Source organism: Bacillus rossius, chromosome 2 (genome assembly GCF_032445375.1).
Source record: "Bacillus rossius redtenbacheri isolate Brsri chromosome 2, Brsri_v3, whole genome shotgun sequence".
Taxonomy (NCBI): Eukaryota; Metazoa; Arthropoda; class Insecta; order Phasmatodea; family Bacillidae; genus Bacillus; species Bacillus rossius.
Genome location: NC_086331.1, coordinates 21,565,821 through 21,586,551, shown reverse-complemented (window position 1 = coordinate 21,586,551; position 20,731 = coordinate 21,565,821). Strand labels below are relative to the sequence as shown.

The 20,731-nt window shown below is 42.9% G+C and overlaps 1 protein-coding gene across 1 annotated transcript in view; it reads right to left on the bottom strand.

Moving 5' to 3' along the window:
* Positions 1-12,034: 12,034 nt before the first annotated feature.
* Positions 12,035-20,731, bottom strand: part of LOC134528857 (uncharacterized) — a 43,202-nt gene continuing 34,505 nt past the window's right edge. The window contains exons 2-3 of the mRNA XM_063362524.1: positions 15,719-15,942; positions 12,035-12,441 (exon numbers count right to left, since the gene is read on the bottom strand). Of these exons, the coding sequence (XP_063218594.1) occupies positions 12,181-12,441; positions 15,719-15,942 (485 nt within the window). The 3' untranslated portion in view covers positions 12,035-12,180. The remainder of the gene's footprint in view (positions 12,442-15,718; positions 15,943-20,731) is intronic.

The window sequence follows — 20,731 nt, the reverse complement described above, 5'->3', positions numbered from 1 at the left end:
GAAAATCAGTCAAATTCTCTCGCGTTAATTCTGCGTGCATGGCGAATTCGATTTTGATATACCCTGCTTTACGGGATCTTTTTAAAAATTAATTCTACAACGTTTAAACAAATTCAAAAAAGAGTGTGATATAATGTTTTCAAAGCCTTTGTGAAGGAAAAATAGACAATTAAAATTCTGCTATCTATTGCAGTTGTCCCAGCTCGAGTTCAAAAGTTATCTACTGCTAAAGACACCTGTATTTCGTTGGGGGAAAAAAAAAAACTGACCTGTCGTTAAACTTCGATACACTGTGTTAATGTTTTGCACAATTTTTTTTTATTGGCTATATTAGGCGAGATGAGCTTTTCTGCTTTATAAATTTCTATGATTCGCCTGCAACTAACAACACTATTTTCCAGGATGTGTAGCGGAGAGAGTTGATCCGCACTCTACCAGAGCAACGGACGAACTTCATTATAATTACTTTTATACTCGCAGTCACTGGTATAATATGGAAGGAAAAGCAACAACCATTTTATTAGTTTGAATTGATTCCACATGACTACGCCTATAAGTAGAGACCTGAAAAATTCGAGGTTTCATTTCGTGTTAAGAAAAAATTATAATAATTATACCTTAGTGCTGCTTCTGCCATTGGTCCACTGTTAATCTGGAGGACAGTGGGCCAATTAGAGACCCTCCACTCATAGAAGTGTCGAATCACAGGCCACCCAGTCGAGACGACTCACAAGTCAGCAGCCAATGAAAATTTGGCATTTGCCCGAGTGTGTAGATGATATTGGAGTCCATCCTGAAGGTCATTGAACCCGCGAATTTTTCCGGTCTCTTCCTATAAGCATTTGATTACACACAAAGGCTTTTGGCTGTACACATGGCTACATACGGCCACACATGGCTCCAACATTTCGCAAACACACGGCTCCAAATAGCTAAAAACGGCTACACATTGCTGCACATTTGGCTACTCATGGCTACACAGGCACTGTTGAAAAATTTCACCTTAAATTTGCGAAGCACGCTGGATACAAATTACCAAAGGATTTTCTTAAATTTACCGCTGTCTTCGTAAATTTAAGGGTAGGCCTACTAAGTTCATTTACTTTGAGCATGAATCCACAAGAATAACCTTGGTATATAAGCAAAACTCTACAAACTTGTAAAGACTACTTGTACTAACACTCTTAAATCTCCGAAAGTTCTTCACTGATCGTTATGAAATTTTGTCACAACGTTGCATTCGAATACGCGAGTGTTTTTTATGCTATGTCACACCTGTGACAGGTAAAAAATAGCTAAAAAAAGTAGAAAGGTAAAACATAGATTTTTATTATTTTATTGCTATAGATTGACACATATAGAGGTATAGGCATATAGAGGAGATATAGACATATAAAGGAGATAGATAGAGATAAAGAGAGATAGAGAGAGGTATATAAGTTATATGTAAATATAAATATGGAGAGATAGAGAGATATGGAGATATAGAGATAGAGAATTAGAGCGAGATAGAGTTGCTTACTTTATGTGTACCTACGTCAAACAAATTACAAAAAAAAATTGATTGAGGCATTGCAACGCTAGTCCTTAGAAAGTGACCATACAGAATGCGGCAATATTCCATTGTGTGCTACCACGCGTTTCGCGAGACGTGTTCAAACTGGCAAACTCACACAATTTTGCAATTTACCAATTGGTATGTTTCAACTCCCATGCAGCCGGCAATCTTTTGAATGGAACTTTTTTGTACGTAAGCCATGGCAAATTTTCGCAATGGTGAATGCTCAGTAAAAAAATTCTTCATTCATTGTCTATTCCTCTTGAAATAATTGTTGAAAGAACTCGGCTATCACTACATTCCGTTCTCGTGAGAAACGTCGACGCGATGATACCTTAAATTCATAGAATTTACTCGCTGCGTGCCATTCAAACTGTCGAAACTAAATGAGGCTCTACAGTACAGAAAACAGAATCGTAAGCAAACTGTGGAGTGCGTTGCATAAAACTGATGTGTTGCTGTTGCAGCATCCTATTACTAGGGGCATGCAGATTACGCGAAAAGATCTGAACACTTATTAGACTGCAACAAGGTATAACCGCACCTGTGGTTTCTTCCTTGTGATTGGCGGCCGTCTGTGAGAGAAGTCGTTGCCTTATTTGACCGAGCCACTCAGGGCGCGTTTGCTTCCGCACTGAATCACTGTGATTGGTGTCGTTACAATCAATATGTACCTGGGAGAAACTCAGCCAATAACGAAACACAGACGATGCTACAGTGTTTTAACTTTCATCTAGTCCCGAAATCTTTTCGCGAAATCGTCATGCCCCTACCTATTACATATACTAGTTAATAATACGATGAGAAGTCTAGCGTGCATGGAATTGGAACTACGAGTTGTTGATCTCTTTAAAACATGAATTATTATAGAGTTCATGTAGGAAATTGGTTATGCTGTTTTATTGCAAGTGAAATCACGTTTAATTTTCACTTTCAATAAGACAATGTGTTTATGCATTTTTTTTTCTCGTAGATCTGTTTTGGACAACACAAAGATTTCAGACATGTGTAGGCTTACGCGCACACTGAAAACAGTTTGCGTATAGAGAACAGCCAGTGAATTTGAACATTTAGTATGTTTTAGTACAGCATTTATATACAGAACATGATGTATTTCCTACAAACGTCGATAGATTCGATATTTAAATTATCATAATTTGTGTACAAAATGAAAACTTCACAAAAATCGTCTTTAGCCCCTACTTTTTTTTTTCAAACAAAGCAATTCTTTACTTTTATTTACTTAAAATCACTCATCCTTGTAATAAATACTGCGGAAATACCTGTATCATTTTTACTGGCATTCTTCCGTGTTTCTCTCACACTATAGTGTCAAATTTTAAAGTATAGTTATCATGAAAGTTTTCACTGCCCCAGCTAAATAATGGAAAAGTTACAGACGATTGCTAGTAATGAAACGAATACCAAGCGAAAGTTACACAAATAAGTACATTCTGGCAAGCATTCAGCGAAAGTTATTCGCGAAAATCCTTTTGAGATGTTATTTATCGCGGCTTTTTTTTTAAATCACGGACGTATAGAGCTAGTGAGGCAGAATTCTGACAAGCCCAGCCAAAATGCAAGCTATCTACATATTTTCACTCACAGACGATATTAAAGAGAATCTAACAACAATAATAAACTTAAGAGGTTGTGTGTGCTCAGCGTAACGAAATCCTAATAATTAATATTGTTACGAGGCTGCCAGAAGCGAGGTATACGGGCAGCCAGACTGGCGTGCAGGCCAGCGGATTCCTAGGTAAAACCCCGCCTCTTTGAAGGGCGCGACACAGGTAGCATCACCTCTCCCTCCCCCAAAGCGACACGAAAATCCCATTAGCGACCTTTCCAAGTAGTCCGGAGCGTCTCTCTGCGGGTCCCCAGAGCACCGTCGCGTAAAGTGGCATAACTAGAACGCAATTGTTCTCTCAGTTTCGAGGCAACTTCATGCGATACTTTGAGGGCTACAAGTAGAGACCGGAAAAATTCGCGGGTTCAATGACCTTCAGGATAAACTCCAATATCATCTACATACTCAGGCAAATGCCAACTGTTCATTGGCTGCTGACTTTGTGAGTCGTCTCGACTGGGTGGCCTGTGATTAGACATTTCTATAAGTGGAGGGTCTCTAATTGGCCCACTGTCCTCCAGATTAACAGTGGACCAATGTCAGAAGCAGCACTAGGTATAATTATTTGAATTTTTGCATAACACGAAATGAAACCGCGAATTTTTCAGGTCTCTAGCTACAAGACCTTTCCATGTGACGAACCGGCAGGTATAAGAAGGGATCGACCTGCGAGCTGCAGTGAAGTGAAGAGGGTCAGTGGCCACCTTGGTGAGTGATAGCGTGCGAAAAACTTCGTGTACGAATATCGGAGCGTCGGGGACGGTACTTGATTATAGTGTGTTGGCACCGAGGTGAGTGGCAAGAACGAACAGTAACTGGAGAGAGCCACTGTCTAGCTGAGCTCCAGTAGAGGAAGTAAATAGTGAACTCATGAAAGTGTGATTAGTTTTTGGACAGTCGTTCAGATTGTTGTAATTAAGTAAATAGTGTAATTTTCAGTTAACGAATAAAAACTAGTTAATTAATTGAGCTATCCTTACCGGACCTATATTTCCTACTCACAACAAAATCTAGTGATGCACTGCGCTTTAGCAGTTGCAACAGTTGGCAGGGTTATAAGCGCCGTATTTGATGACGTTGTTGGCGCAGTATCCACTTTAGCTACACTGTAAAAATTCACCTTAAGGATTTCAAATGTTTATTTACAAGATGTAAAAATTGACAAACCACATCACCTGGACAGAGAAAGGTTTAGAGTTTTGAAAGCTTTCTTGTTTTTTTTTTTAAATTTAATGCCATTCGGCAGTGCAGGAGAAGTCGTTTTATGTGCTGCATTTTGTTAAAACATTTTGACATGAATTCCCGACAGGAATAAGAGTGTCTTTAATCTCGGGTTGGGTGTCACTTCAACTGAGGATTCGACACCGCTTAAAACTCGTAAACTATGAAAGCTCTGTTGTCAGATCCACACCAGAGATCACGTGCTATTAAGACACACCTTTCTAATGCAAGGAATTTTTTTAAAATGTATCTGAACTATTGTATTTTGGAAATTAAAATTGGAATAAGAATTTTGGAAACACGTTTTCCTGTTGTACTTCATCACGAGCATAATTTGATAATTTCATTATTCAATTATTAGGAATATGAATTGAAAGACGTTATTTATTTTATTCCGAAAAAGATTTTTTGTATCATTTAAATTTTTTAATATTTCCTTTTTTTGAGCAGAGCTCCTAATGTTATGGAATTCCTTGCTATTTAGGCCTATAGTGACGGATAGCTTCAAATAGTTTATCCTGTGAAATAATAATTGGTGTTTATAGCAATTAATTATTTTATTTGGTCAGAATGACTACACCTGTCAACAACACTAATTTATAGTATTAAAAAACCAGTAAACTTAAAATAATAAATAAAATTAATTGTCATTAAAGATGGCATAGAAAATAAAATGGCTAATGTTATCAAGCCGGGTAGTATCAGTCTGGCAGCAGTGGTCACCACTTACTCTGCACTGCAGCCTAAGGTGAGACAGACTGTAGCCACTGATGCAAGCCGGGTAGTATCAGTCTGGCAGCTGTGGTCACCAATTACTCTGCACTGTAGCCTAAGGTGAGACAGACTGTAGCCCCTGATGCAAGCCGGGCAGTATCAGTCTGGCAGCAGTGGCCACCACTTACTCTGCACTGCAGCCTAAGGTGAGACAAACTGTAGCCACTGATGCAAGCCGGGTAGTATCATTCTGGCAGCAGTGGTCACCACTTACTCTGCACTGCAGCCTAAGGTGAGACAGACTGTAGCCACTGATGCAAGCCGGGCAGTATCAGTCTGGCAGCAGTGGCCACCACTTACTCTGCACTGCAGCCTAAGGTGAGACAGACTGTAGCCACTGATGCAAGCCGGGTAGTATCAGTCTGGCAGCAGTGGTCACCACTTACTCTGCACTGCAGCCTAAGGTGAGACAGACTATAGCCACTGATACAAGCCGGGTAGTATCATTCTGGCAGCAGTGGTCACCACTTACTCTGCACTGCAGCCTAAGGTGAGACAGACTGTAGCCACTGATGCAAGCCGGGTAGTATCATTCTGGCAGCAGTGGTCACCACTTACTCTGCACTGCAGCCTAAGGTGAGACAGACTGTAGCCACTGATGCAAGCCGGGCAGTATCAGTCTGGCAGCAGTGGCCACCACTTACTCTGCACTGCAGCCTAAGGTGAGACAGACTGTAGCCACTGATGCAAGCCGGGCAGTATCAGTCTGGCAGCAGTGGCCACCACTTACTCTGCACTGCAGCCTAAGGTGAGACAGACTGTAGCCACTGATGTAAGCCGGGTAGTATCAGTCTGGCAGCAGTGGCCACCACTTACTCTGCACTGCAGCCTAAGGTGAGACAAACTGTAGCCACTAATGCAAGCCGGGTAGTATCATTCTGGCAGCAGTGGTCACCACTTACTCTGCACTGCAGCCTAAGGTGAGACAGACTGTAGCCACTGATGCAAGCCGGGCAGTATCAGTCTGGCAGCAGTGGCCACCACTTACTCTGCACTGCAGCCTAAGGTGAGACAGACTGTAGCCACTGATGCAAGCCGGGTAGTATCAGTCTGGCAGCAGTGGTCACCACTTACTCTGCACTGCAGCCTAAGGTGAGACAGACTGTAGCCACTGATACAAGCCGGGTAGTATCAGTCTGGCAGCAGTGGTCGGTGGTCGTCTCTCGGGGCGTGCGCATCTCTCTCGCGGGCTGTTGGCTGGGAGTTCCCTGTGCCCTATTGGGTAACCGAAGGCTGGCAGTGCGCGGGGGATTTGTGGGCGTACGGGAGGCGGCCTAGCAGTGCCAACTGCTACCGACCGCGTCCCGCGGGTGGCGGATACGGGAGCCCAGCTCGAGAGTTGCAATCTCGCTGGGGTGGCTGTGAATAACCAATAGCAGTCCGCGGACCAATGGCCGGCCTGTGGAGTCGTTTTTACGGCTATCGGGGTGAAAGGTAGCCTGAATGTAGCTCGGCGCGTGGCAGGAAGCAGCTTCGTCGGCGAAGGCACCGCAGGGGAGCTCGATGTGCTGAAAAAATGCGAAGTGTAGACGAACTGCGGGCTGGAACTTGCGGAGCTGTGAACTGCTGCGCGCGCAACGGAATTGAAATGCATCGGAACTCTGAAGGAAGACATCAGGAACCTTCAGCTGGGGCTGCTGTAGCTGTGGCAGCAGTAGCCTCGAGCGGCGCGACCTTAAACCGTCTCGGGGATTTTGGGTGGCGAGGTTGGTTCCCTCCCCCCACCCTGGCTTGAAAAGTACTGCTGTTGACCTGAAGAAGGAAGATGAAGATGGCGCAACGTCAGGCTGCCTTTCGCTCTGTGCGCCCGCAGTTCGAGCCGGTTTACTGGCTCGTCTGCCCACTTCTGTTTTAACTGTGGCTGCCTGGGCAGCTGTGGCTGGGCCGACGAGTGAAGTCGCCCGACCCTGGGGGCGCATGCGCCCCTGGTTAATAATAACCCAGGAGTTCCCAACCTTTAAATGCGGGCCGCAAGGCCCAAGCACCCAACTCCAGCATGGTTGATTTTTCAGCCCCTCCAACTATTCTTACCTGGACCCTTCTTCCTCTTGTCCAGTAGTTACCTGCTTGCTTAATGCATGTTATTTGATCCCCGCATGAACCGGCCCAGGGTTTTCCCTGTGTCTATGCAGGTTTTACCTGGGTCACATTAGCTAGCTTTTAAGCTAGGCGACCAATGGGGCGTCAGTCATGGCGCCAATCGCAGCCATGGCTGGCCAGTAAACCCCAATAAGCACACGATGCACGCGCCCTTGTCCTGCATGGTTCGAAACCCGCATGGTAGAGTGTATAGGCTTCGGCCTGAGACACACTTAGGTCCTCCCCTAACCTGGACCCTCCCCTACACATTTAGAATTAACTTAGGCTAGGAAAAAAAAATCTGGCAGCAGTGGTCACCACTTACTCTGCACTGCAGCCTAAGGTGAGACAGACTGTAGCCACTGATGCAAGCCGGGTAGTATCAGTCTGGCAGCAGTGGTCACCACTTACTCTGCACTGCAGCCTAAGGTGAGACAGACTATAGCCACTGATGCAAGCTGGGTAGTATCAGTCTGGCAGCAGTGGTCACCACTTACTCTGCACTGCAGCCTAAGGTGAGACAGACTATAGCCACTGATGCAAGCCGGGTAGTATCAGTCTGGCAGCAGTGGTCACCACTTACTCTGCACTGCAGCCTAAGGTGAGACAGACTATAGCCACTGATGCAAGCCGGGTAGTATCAGTCTGGCAGCAGTGGTCACCACTTAGTCTGCACTGCAGCCTAAGGTGAGACAGACTATAGCCACTGATGCAAGCCGGGTAGTATCAGTCTGGCAGCAGTGGTCACCACTTACTCTGCACTGCAGCCTAAGGTGAGACAGACTATAGCCACTGATGCAAGCCGGGTAGTATCAGTCTGGCAGCAGTGGTCACCACTTACTCTGCACTGCAGCCTAAGGTGAGACGGACTATAGCCACTGATGCAAGCCGGGTAGTATCAGTCTGGCAGCAGTGGTCACCACTTACTCTGCACTGCAGCCTAAGGTGAGACAGACTATAGCCACTGATGCAAGCCGGGTAGTATCAGTCTGGCAGCAGTGGTCACCACTTACTCTGCACTGCAGCCTAAGGTGAGACGGACTATAGCCACTGATGCAAGCCGGGCAGTATCAGTCTGGCAGCAGTGGTCACCACGTACTCTGCACTGCAGCCTAAGGTGAGACAGACTATAGCCACTGATGCAATGAGGTCACCAGGCGCGCGCCTGCCGGTGGGCAATGCCCTGCGATTCGTCGGCGTGCGCTGCAGAGGACATGGAGCTCGAATCAATTAAATCGTTCTCGAGGTATTGCGTCGTCATGGACCCACGAGTCTTCGACAGCTGCATGAACCCGGCCGTTGCGTGCGTGGCCCGACTGGGTTTTTCAGGTGGAAAGTTTAGGGAAGAAAATTCCAGATTTTTTTTTCCCCCGTACTTTTTGGACATCGCTTTTTAACTCGATACCTCCCTTGCATTTGTTGTTCTGCCACAAATATTTTCAAAATTTTGTGTAATATCGTGGATTTAAAAAAAGCGTGCAATTCTTCGTAATTATCATCATTTTACATCCATGATATTACACAATCTGTGGGAAATATATGTGGCAGAACAAAAAATGCAAGGGAGTTATCGATTTAAAAATTTTTAGAAACTGCCCTTAAAAAATATGCCCTCGAGTCTTTCAGTTCTCGTCAGAGTTGTGTAACATCCAACATTGGTAACGAGCAAATGCATGTGTTCTGATGTTGCAAATACTTATAATACGAAACTCGGACACAACATTTTATGCCGATTGTGGTAAATAAACATACGCCAATTGTGTTTTCAACTACTTTCTGGACGCGAATCACACGTAGTTTCCGCACCCGCGAAAGAATATGTTGCCGGAGCAGCTACGTCGACTATTGAATCATTCGATTTGCAGAGTGAAATGCTCCGATAAAAGTGAAAAAAATTTCAAAAATACTAAACCCCAGCTTTGGACCTGATTTCCGAGCAGGAATTTTATTTAAATACTCCCCATATTGTTAAAAATTAATTAAAAAGTTAATACTAAAAAGTTTCCCTTTGGCTTTGTGAACGTTGGTTCGCGCCAACACGCCACAGATGGTAGCACCCTGGTTAAGCATTTCCGTTCCGTGCGACTTCTGTTCCATTCACGAAATTACTCCTACCAAATGTGGTAAGCCGAGATGTTACATTTCAAAAATGTAATGACAAAAATACGAAAAAATACCATGGCCTGTGAGACCAAGCTTTAGAGAGAGTCTTGTAGCAGGCACGTGAGCAGGGGGGAGGCACTTGACCAGGGGGGAGGCACTTGACCAGGGGGAAGGCATTTGACCAGGTGGAGGCATATGACCAGGGGGAGACACGTGACCAGTGGGGAGGCACGTGACCAGGGGGAAGGAATTTTTCCAGGCGGAGGCATATGACCAGGGGGAGGCACATGACCAGGGTGAAGGCAAATGACCAGGCGGGAGGCACATGACGAGGGAGGATTCATATGACCAGGGGGAGGCGTATGACGAGGGGGAGGTACATGACTATTCTCCGTTCACTCTTAGCTGAGTTCTGAAATAAACAAACAGCGCCGTATCACTGCGCCGCGTCAGCAAGTGATAGGCTGAATTCATCTGGTGCGCCAAGCACTAGTTGCAACACACACACTTCAGTACAGTCGGTGCTAATAAAATAACGGAGACGTAATATAACAGGAAGCACCGTATCACTTTGTTCAGCGTAGGTGGTTCATTTGCGAAGAAAAAACTATGCACTTTACGCCTAATAACCGTCTTCACAAAATCATCACAAGTTTTTATAACAGGATACTCAAGTTTCCTTTTCTTCCCGGAAGATGTTAATGTCCCGGTGTCCTGTAATTTTTTCCTTGCACGAAGCACACTGCTCTTCGAAACACGCCTAAATTCCGCAGTTAAACTCGCGATACCGTTCACACGACAATCCGGATATTTGTCTGAAAATGTTTTAAAAACATTCAACACAATAGTTTCTGTGCACTTTTCAAAGGCTTTCCCGTTCTGTGTTTTACAAAACTCGGTCCGACGTCAGCCATAACAAACCGTGCGCGCGCGAATCCGAAATGCAACTGTTGCGCCGGGCATCAACTGTACCCTGTACACTACCTTTTGTCTATGCCACCGTACACACGGCGGTTGCTAACATAATTGTAAGTACATACTTGCTGACACATTAAACTGTATTGGAAATTAATGATGAATCGCTATAATGCTATATATCAACAATTGTTATAAAAAAGACAGTGTAAAAATACTTACAAATGATACGTAACCAAGGGACTATTTCTTGCGCACGAATAATGTGCGCGGCGGCCGGCAGCCAATGAAAATGTTTGTTTACAAGAGGCTTTGTTTATTCCAAAACTCAGGTAAGAGTGAACGGAGAATAGGTGGGAGGCACGTGACCCCGAGGGAGGCATATGACCAGGTGGGAGGCACGTGACAAGGGGGCGTCACATGACCAGGGGGAGGCTCATGATCAGGGGGGAGGCACGTGAATAGGGTGTAGGCATGTGGCCAGGGGGAGGCACATGACTAAGGGAAGGCACATTACCAGGGGGGCATATTATAAGGGGAAACACATACAAGGGGGAGGCACATGACCAGGGGGAGGCACTTGACCAGGGAGGATGCTCGTGAACAGGGGAAGGCACTTGACCATGCAGGAGGAATGTGATCGGGGGAGACATGATCAGGGGGAGGCACGTGAAGAAGGGGAGGCACATGACCAGGGGTGATACACCTGACCAAGGGGGAGGCATATGACCAGGAGGAAGTCACATGACCAGTGGGTAGGCACTTGACCAGGGCGAGACATGTGACCAGGGGGTGGCACAGGACCAGGGGGGAGGCAAGTGACCAGGTGGGGGGCACGTGAACAGGGGGAGATCCGTGGAGTCCGGACCCCTCCCATCCATAATCAAAAAAGATAAAGAAGCGAGACAGAATAAGAAAATCATAGCAAATTAGCTAATTAGATATTATTTTATAATGATTATTGTAATACTTGGTGGACTGCAATAATGTATTCCCTCCTCATTATAGTCTGGCATTCCTTGTACACAGAAGCAACAGTAATTGTGTTTCCAAGTAGTCTATATTTAATGCTAGTTTGCACACGGGTTACTGTAAGCATGGCTTTCATAAATTTACATTCGTTTTTCATGTATTTAATAACATAATCATATGTGTATTTATGACCAGTTTTAAAGAAATTATCATGTAATTGACTTAACAACAAAGTTCTTAAAACAATTAAATAAAAACCAAAATATGAAATGTTATGATTCTTCAAACAAAATCATTACTCTAATTTCTACTTGATAAGGTTGCAGATCTAATAATTTGCTATTCCCCGAGATTATTTCAAGTGTGACGTGTAATTTCTATTTAAAATTCAGTTAAAGACAAAAATTATGAAAAAAAAAAAATAATATAATGGTTGTATAAATCCCCTCATTCACAAAATTTTTGCTAAGGCCTTGCTTGGAGCCAGCGATAGTGTCGTAGTGTTACAGTGGCAGTGACTGTTGAGTTGTGACATTGAGTGTGGTGTGCGAAGAACAGCGGACCAGCGATGGGACGACAGGAAGCGACCATCACCAGTAGTGCAGTAGTGGTTGTAATGTTTGCAGCGCCCGCTGTTCAGATCTGTTTCAGAGAAATTTAACTGAAATTTCTGTGGATTGTGTCGTGTTAAGATTAATTATTCTGAATTATAGGTGTTGTTTTGTTGATTAAGGAAATAGATAAGAACTACTTTTAATTAACTTATTATTTTATTTTAATAATTATGTACTTCCATCACAAAATCATCCACTAACTAATAGTTTTTTTTTCCCCTCAAATTACATTCAACCTTGTCACTAAATAATAATGAGAACTTTGCATGTTCAGATGGATAAACAGTCATTGATTTGCAGTCGGAGGTTGCGTCCTAGACGAAGAATCCGCCGTAGTTGGCGGCGTTGTTGGCGCCGTAGCCGCCGTAGTTGGCGAGGTTGTTGGCGCCGTAGCCACCGTAGTTGGCGGCGTTGTTGGCGCCGTAGCCGCCGTAGCCGGCGAGGTTGTTGGCGCCGCTGGCGAAGCGCTGGCCGCCCTGGGCGAGCGCCTGGCTGCCGTAGCCCGTCTGTCCGCCCTGCTGCGCGCCCGCGGCGTAGCCGCCGTCGTAGCCGCCCCGGCTGCCGCCCTGCGCCGCCTGCCGACAGCACGGAATACCTCAGATATGGGTGGGGGCCATTTTTCGGAGTTCGTAAGAAGGAGGGTGGCATATTTCGGAATTCGTTACAAGGGGGAATTTTAAGGAAATTGTCAGAAAAAGGATTGGGGCCATTTTTCGGAGTTTGCAAGACAGAGGGGGACATATTTCAGAATTCGTTAGAAGGGAGGCATTTTATGGAAATAGTCAAAAGTGGGGGGGGGGGGGGGGGGGTGGAAGGGCAATTTACGGAATTCTTCAGAAGAATGGGAAAAAGGGGGGATGGAATTACACTTTCAGCTATCGAGCTGCATAAACCAGGTGGTATTAAGGCTGTTTATGATTTTAAATCCAGTAGCGATTTTAAATAATGTTTTAAAACAGTGCGTTAAGAAAGGGAAGCGCCAGCCTTATTCAACATTTTCTTTGGGTCATAAGAAGACCAATCCAATTTGTTTGTCTATCAACAGACTTTTGTTTTTCATAAAGAGTACACTGCTAATTGGTACATTATCCTCTCGTATAAAATTTGCTTTTGTTTTTCAGCTTTTTAAGACGTTAGCCACGGAATCACTGAACGCTAAAGGCTGGGAATGTTCGGGTGGCCGATTTGGGCTAATACCTTAAAGGGGTATTTTGAGTTTTAAGGTCCGCCCCTCTCCCATCAGTGTGGTAGTGGGTCTGCTGTGCCTCTCTATCAAAAAGAGAGGTTACACACTGACTTAATAATATAGGTTGAAAATAAAATTAAAATGACTTTACGAGTCTTTAAGTTACTTATAACTAGAGACCTGAAAATTCGCGGTTTCGATGGCCTTCAGGATAGACTGCACATACCCCTGTACACTCGGGCAAATAACGCAAGTTCATTGGCTGCCGACTTGTAAGTCGTCTTAGCTGGTTTGTCTGTGATTCGATCCTTCTTTGGTTGAGGGTTTATAACTAGTTGAGATTCGTCCAGATGAACAGTAAGCCAATAGCAAAATTATCTAAGAGGTATATGTGCTTGAATTCTAGCCTATCACCGAATGAATCCGCGAATTTTGCAGGTCTCTGCTTATAACCATTCTAAAATGACATGGAAGCGGAGACGGATCACGTTAGCGGAGGCAGATCTCACGGGACAGAGAAGTATCTACGATGGCACGCATGCTTTAAAATATAAATTCTTTCTAATCTGTCACGTCCGCAAATTTTGTTGCGCTGGTCCGTCACAGGTGTGTTGAACTTGATTGGTTGAAAATTATTTGTTCGCGTCGCGCCCGGGGTGCTAAAGATGAACTTATTGATCCGTCTCATCCGTCCGTTTCTCGTCCATCCGTCAATCACGTGCCATTCAGCCAATCAGATGGCCCGAAAAATTCCATGCGTCCGTCCGTCATAACCTTGCCAAGCTTTAACTTTCGACGGACGTACGGATTAAATTATAACCTCAAAAATGTCTGAAAAGCCTTATCTATGTATTAAAGAGGAATTTTTTTTTTCTTAGCTGCTTCTGTATTATGTTCCTAACTTGCCCAGGAACACGTTTTGAGTTTGATATTTGAAACACTAATCGTCTGTGACACAAAAGAAATTATTAATTCATGGTAGCTTGAAAATATAATAAAATAAATATTTGAAGTTTGTTTAATAATTAATAAGTCCTTACCGTACATGATCGTCAAACTGGTAAACCTTGACAAGAAAATTTCCTTGAAAATATACACCTTTAGAGTTGTCGGCATTATCCAAGTAGAAAAATATTATGACGGACGTGCGGATAATAGTGAGTCCAGCTAAATATGGCAGAACTGTGCAATTTCCGAATTTTTTTTTTGTTCTTTTCTCGGATACAGGTGAGTCACATTAATACAGTAACATAATTTTTTTTATCCTTCCTAGAAGCAAAGCTCCGAAGTTGCACGAACGTGAATTTTTCTGGCGAGTGACTGAGGATGTGTGCAGGACGGAATTACAATGCCCGTTGCGTCCGTCCGTCAGCCGCCGAGCGATTCACATTTCTCCGCTCATCCGTCATATTATTTTTTCCATTTCAATGATGCCAACTATAGAGCTTATCTAAATCTTGGGGGGGGGGGGGGGGGGATATCTTCTATAATTAGACTAATTTGACAAAAATGTAAGTTATGGGCTTATAACTCATTAATCTCAATTTTTTTTCCATTCTAACATGTTCTATGTTACCAGGCGTAATAAATTACATTTCTGTGACTCGGGCGATTTTTGTTTCAAGAAACATCCTTTTAAATATGTTAAAATGTAAGTTTAAAAAATATGCTAGGACGTAAGTTAAAAAAAATATATGCGAGCAGCTTAACTTTTGAACAAACTTCAAAACATTATATTGTAAAAATATTTGACACGCAAAACCTTGCAGACATTTGGAGGTTATGATTTCATCCGCCCGTCCGTCAAAAGTTCGAGCTTTCTGAGCTTTTGACGGACGGACGAATTGAATTTTTTCGGACCATCCGATTGGCTGTAAGTCACGTGACCGACAGACGAAGTCGATGGGCTGTTGTAATTCCTTCTTCAGGCTGCCTCGACGGTGGTACCTACACTGTAAAAATTTTTAATTGGAAATATTCATGTAAAATTACAGATATGTGTAAATTTGTGCATTTACATGAAAACAACTGTATCACTTCAAAATAATGATCGCGATAATACTGGGTTCGGATTATTACCAGAGAATTTATGCTTTATGTTGCCCCAGTACTTTAAATATGTAAGTAATTAAAGTTATTTGTAAACCGTTCCCTGAATAGCTTTCCAGCATTAACTGCTCACATTAATAAGCATAATAAAACAAAATTAAGTCAAATTAATGAATATTCGATTATTTTTTTCCATTTTTTTTAAAAAATAATTACGTTTGAATGAAACATAGATAGAGACCGGAAAAATTCGCGTAATAATTTCGTGATAGGCTGAAATTCAAACATGTGTACAATTCTGCTGGTTCTGCTATTGGCTCGCAGTTTAACTGGAGCTCTCTGGACCAATGAGAGACTATCGACCAATGAAGCGTCGAATCACAAGCTACCAAGTGGAGACGCCTCACAATTTAGTACCCAATGAACACGCGTGTTTACTTGAGATGTGCAGAGGATAATGGAGGCTATCCTAGAGGTCATTGAATCCGCGAATTTTTCCGGTCCCTAAACATAGATTAAAATATTTTCGTAAGAAACGCTCAGTGTTATCTCGAAAAACGTTTTTCATATATGCAAAATAAATGAAAGCCGTGTGTTGTACAAGTTCCCGCGCGCACCTGAGCCTGGCCGTTGACCGCGCCGCCCGAGAAGCGCGCGCCGCTAGCGCCGCCGAACTGCGCGCCCTGGCCGCGCACCTCCACCGTCTCCCCCTCGTCGTTGGACTCGTCCACGAACGTCGACTGCTTGCCCGTCTCGTCCTTGTGGTGGAAGTTCTGGAAGCCGCGCGCGCTGTGGCCCTTCTTGTGCTGGTCGGCCTGCTTCGCCTCGCCCTTGCTGCCGCCTGCGACATAACCTCAACCGCTCGAGCCACAATGGCGGCATGTGGCCACTACAAAAAAAATGGAAGCCTTCTTTTCACAGACGAGAGAGCCAAAACCCGAAGTTCCCCGAAGTTCGTGCTTTTTTTTCCGTATCTTTTATGTAGCTATCCTGACCAAATCAACCGTCCACAATGTTTTAAAGTATTTATAATGTAGCTTACCTAACCTAATTGACCATTAGTATCCTTTTATCAACACCGCCATATTTATTTACAATCAGGGGCGCAACAACAGGGGGCAACCTTGAAGTGGGGGCAAACGGAGGCAAAGAAAGTGCTGTGTAATCAATTTTTATAGTGTAAAACTGCTTAAATAGCACCATTTTTCACCTTGAAATACAAATTTTCCCGGGGGAGGACCCCCAGACCCCCCCGCTTCAATAGGGGGATCGATGATTCTTTATAAAAAGGTATACTGCCCCCCCCCCCCCCTTTTGGAAATTTTGTTGTTGCGCTCCTGTTTACAATGAACAAAATAAACTCCCGAAGATGCACGATCGGGCGTTTGGCTCTCTCGTCTGTGAAAAGAAGGATTCCCCTAAAAAAACTGCGTGGTTGAGAAATCCCAACACCAAAAATCAAATTTTAAATATAAACACAACATAGACATTTCTTAAACATGACTTAAATAAAAAAGTAATTTTACAAAACATTCTTAGGTCAGAATTTATGGAATGGTGTATTAACGGAGTAGCGTATTGAGTATAATTGAAAAATATTATACTTTGGAAATATTTGTGACTATGTTGAATTATCTTGGTAGCAATGAAATAAGCATGGCTGCCATGTGCACATGTGTAGACGTGGGCACGTGTGTATTTTTGCAACTGAAAATGAAGTTATGATTTTCAACATTTATACTTTGCGGTTCTACAGTTTTTTTTAGGTTTCGAAACAAAAATGAAGCACTTTAACAAAGGATTTTGGTTGTTCCGTATCGGCAAATAGATAATCTGAAATATTTTTGGTGAATATTCCCAGCAACGAACGACAAAAAAAAAATCAAGGTAGCCAACATTTTCTTTCGACAATTTAACGACTTTTAGATTGTTAGGTTGCCGATAACTGCACAGTTCACTGCTTTCCAAAGAAAATAAGAGCGTTAGTGCTGGAGTCACAATGCCACGATGAACACGACACGACAAACCCGACAAACTGTCGTACAACGTTCCAGCACTACAGATTTAAAGGCGTAGGGTCACAATTGCACGACAAGATTAACCCGACGATTTCTGATTTGGCTGTCGGCAAATCGTTCCAAGCCAAGTACTTTCATAAAATACCGTATAGAATGCGCTAAAAACAGCGCAGAAGAGAAAAGGAACATGCTATCTCAGCCCATGCTTATTCTTTTTTTGGCTGATTTCTGTAGTCCTTCAACCCAAGGTCATACAGAATACCATGAGCCTGAACTTTATTAATTACAAGTTATTCGCGAACTCGTCCATTCTTAAATTAAATCTTCGCCAATCTACAATAACAACATTGGCCATAAACACGATGATATCCGTTTATATAAACATATGAAGGCAAGCTACACATATTCAAGTGTAGGGACTGGAAATATTCGCGGTTTCAACGACCGCTTGGAGAGACTCCACGATCCCCTACATACTCGGGCAAATGCCACATGCTCATTGGCTACTGATTTGTGAGACCTGTCAACTTGGATGCTTCCGATTCGATACTTCTTTGGTTGAAGGCTTTTTATTGGCTCAAAGTTCTTCAGATAAACTGTGAACCAGTACTAGAAGCAATATGGAGGATCATGTGTTTGGATTCTAGCGTAACTTGAAATGGATCCGCGAATTTTACCGGTCTCTATTAAAGTGTAACCACACATAAAACGAAAGTTCATTTTTCATCATCAAGATTTACCAAGTATGTAGGCCTACATATTTTTGAAGTTTTGTTCTGAAAGGTTTCCTTTCCGTTTCGTTTCTGTCGGGCAGCACGACACGACATCGGGGCGCGTATTTTGTAGTAGTGACGTCACGGCGTCTTGTATTCCATTGGTTGCTGAGTGTGTCGGGCCTGTTGTGTCGGGCCCGTCATGGCATTGTGACTACAGCGGCGTCCTACATCGTTCTAGCACGACAGCGTTAATAGCGTAGGGACACAATCACACAATACCACGACAATATTAACACGAAAAACTCTTAATATGGCTGTCGGCAAATTATTCCAAGCCAAATGTGTCCATGAAATTCAGTACATAATGCGCCAAAACAGCGTAGGCCTATAGGAATCCTTTTATTTCCTGTTGATAGCTGAAGTGCATAACCAATATTCAAGGAAGCAAGCTTTAAATACGTTGATAAGGAATAGAAAATAATTCTGCTGTTAGCTATGCCAAAATTAAAACTAAACGTAATATACAGTTGAAGTCACACTAAAAATATGAAAGTGTACCCAAACGTAAAACGAAATTTCGTTTCTCAGCATAAAGATTTACCAAATAACTAAATATTTATAGTTTAGTTCTGTAAGGTTTCTATTTTTCTTTACGTCGTGCGGCACGACATAACGAAATTAGAAATAGGCTATAATCTACTTCTCGGACTGTCGGGGCACGTATTTTGTCGTGTTGACGTCACGGCGACCTTGTATTTCTTTGGCTACTGAGCGTGTCGTGTTCGTCGTGGCATTGTGACTCCAGATTTACCGCGAAGGCTGGGCTGCATTCGCAACAGCGCTCGCGCAGCACACACGCACAGAAGTTGAATGTAAGCAAACACAGCAGCTGCCACATTGGAACATGGCATTGCCTACGTATGCCGCGCAGAAAGTTTATGTGTGCATTTCAAAGATAAAGAGTGATATTCATTCGAATATGTAGGTATTTATTTGAGAAAGAATCCTTTATAGTTTATTATTTGAAAGTTGAAAACAAAACAGTAAAATATAAAAAATAAAATAATTAATTAATTTAAAAATAATAAATTAATAAAATAAATTAAACTTAGGTAAATAACTGCTTCTTTAATAATAGATGACAAAATTAAAACATTTAAAAATAAAAATTTCGACAGAAGCAAATGAGGGAAAAATCTGTTGGAATGATTCGAACTGCTGAGTTGTGTGCGAATGTATAGGGGCAGCCTTTTTTCGCGAAGAGATCTGAACACTTATTAGACTGCAACAAGGTATACCCGCACCTGTGGTTTCTTCCTTGTGATTGGCGGCCGTCTGCAAGAGAAGTCGTCGCCTTGTTTTACCGAGCCACTCAGGACACGTTTACTTCCTCACTGAATCACTGTGATTGGTGTTGTTACAATCGATATGTACCTGGGAGAAAATCACCCATACACGAAACACAGTCGGTGCTACAGTGTTTTGACTTTCATCTAGTCTCGAAATCTTTTCACGAAATCTGCATGCCCCTAACAATGTAGCTTCGACGTCTGTGCTGTGCGTGTGCAACTATTTATATGCTATTTGCGTGCTAACGCGAATGTAGCTTAGGCTTAAACCTTGGGTTTATAAACCTCACAAGAAACGCAAGATCTCAAGGATGCAAAACGCAACAAACGCAAGAGAATAACGATAGTTCACAAAACACGCAATATGCAAGACATTAGCTCTTCAACTTTAAACTTTAGAAGAAACTCCTTAATCGGAGTTATTTTTATAATTAGAGACCTGCAAAATTCGCGGTTTCGATGGCCTTCAGGATAGACTGCACATACCCCTGTACACTCGGGCAAATAACGCAAGTTCATTGGCTGCCGACTTGTAAGTCGTCTCAGCTGGTTTGTCTGTGATTCGAGCCTTCTTTGGTTGAGGGTTTATAACTGGTTGAGATTCGTCCAGATGAACAGTAAGCCAATTACAAAATTATCTAAGAGGCATATGTGTTTGAATTTTAGCCTACTACCGAATGAATCCGCGAATTTTGCAGGTCTCTACTTATAATTAATGTTTTTTCACGGAAACTGGTAAAATCCTTAATGATTTGATTTTTAAGCTACATTTGCTTTCACTGTGCACTAACTTAGTTTAAAAAGTAAAAACGTAATGGGTGTGTGAAGGAAAAAATTATATCTTTCTATACGCATTTTCTGCATATTTTAAAGTTCTCGCAACACTTCACTTCAAATAAAGATGACAGAAAAGCAAGCAGAAACGCTAGAAGGTGGTAGTTTTCTGATAATCTAGTTGCATTTTTTCGTCTTTCGTTATTTATTAAGACCAGAAATATTCACGTACTCGATACGATTTATGTTAGAATCCAAACAAATGTACCTTCATATTGCATCTGTGATTGGCTAACAGTTAATCTGCAGAACTTTGAGCCAATGAAAAACCTTCAACCAAAGACGTCTCGAATCGGAAGCATCCCAGTTGACAGGTCTGACAGGTCAGTAGCCAATGAGCAGGTGACATTTGCCGGAATATGAGGGAGATTGTGGAGTCTATCCTAGAGGTCACTGAAACAACTAATTTTAACAGTTCCTGGTTATTTACAAACGAGTATTTGAAAACGTCGTTGTTTAACATTTTTGCGTATCTTGCATTCTTAAACACGGTACAGATAGTTTCGTTCAGAAAATAGTTGTTGCTGTTTGAGGGTCGATACTATCGATAGCAAGAACTGGTATTTCGCTAATGAAATGCACATATCGTGATACCTAGCGGCTGCACAAGAGTTGGAGATACAGCATTTTATTTGCTCGCTAGATCGGACGATTTGCGGTACCGCAGAGTTGAGGACTAGATTCTCTTCGATAACCGGTTATCAGAGACCCAG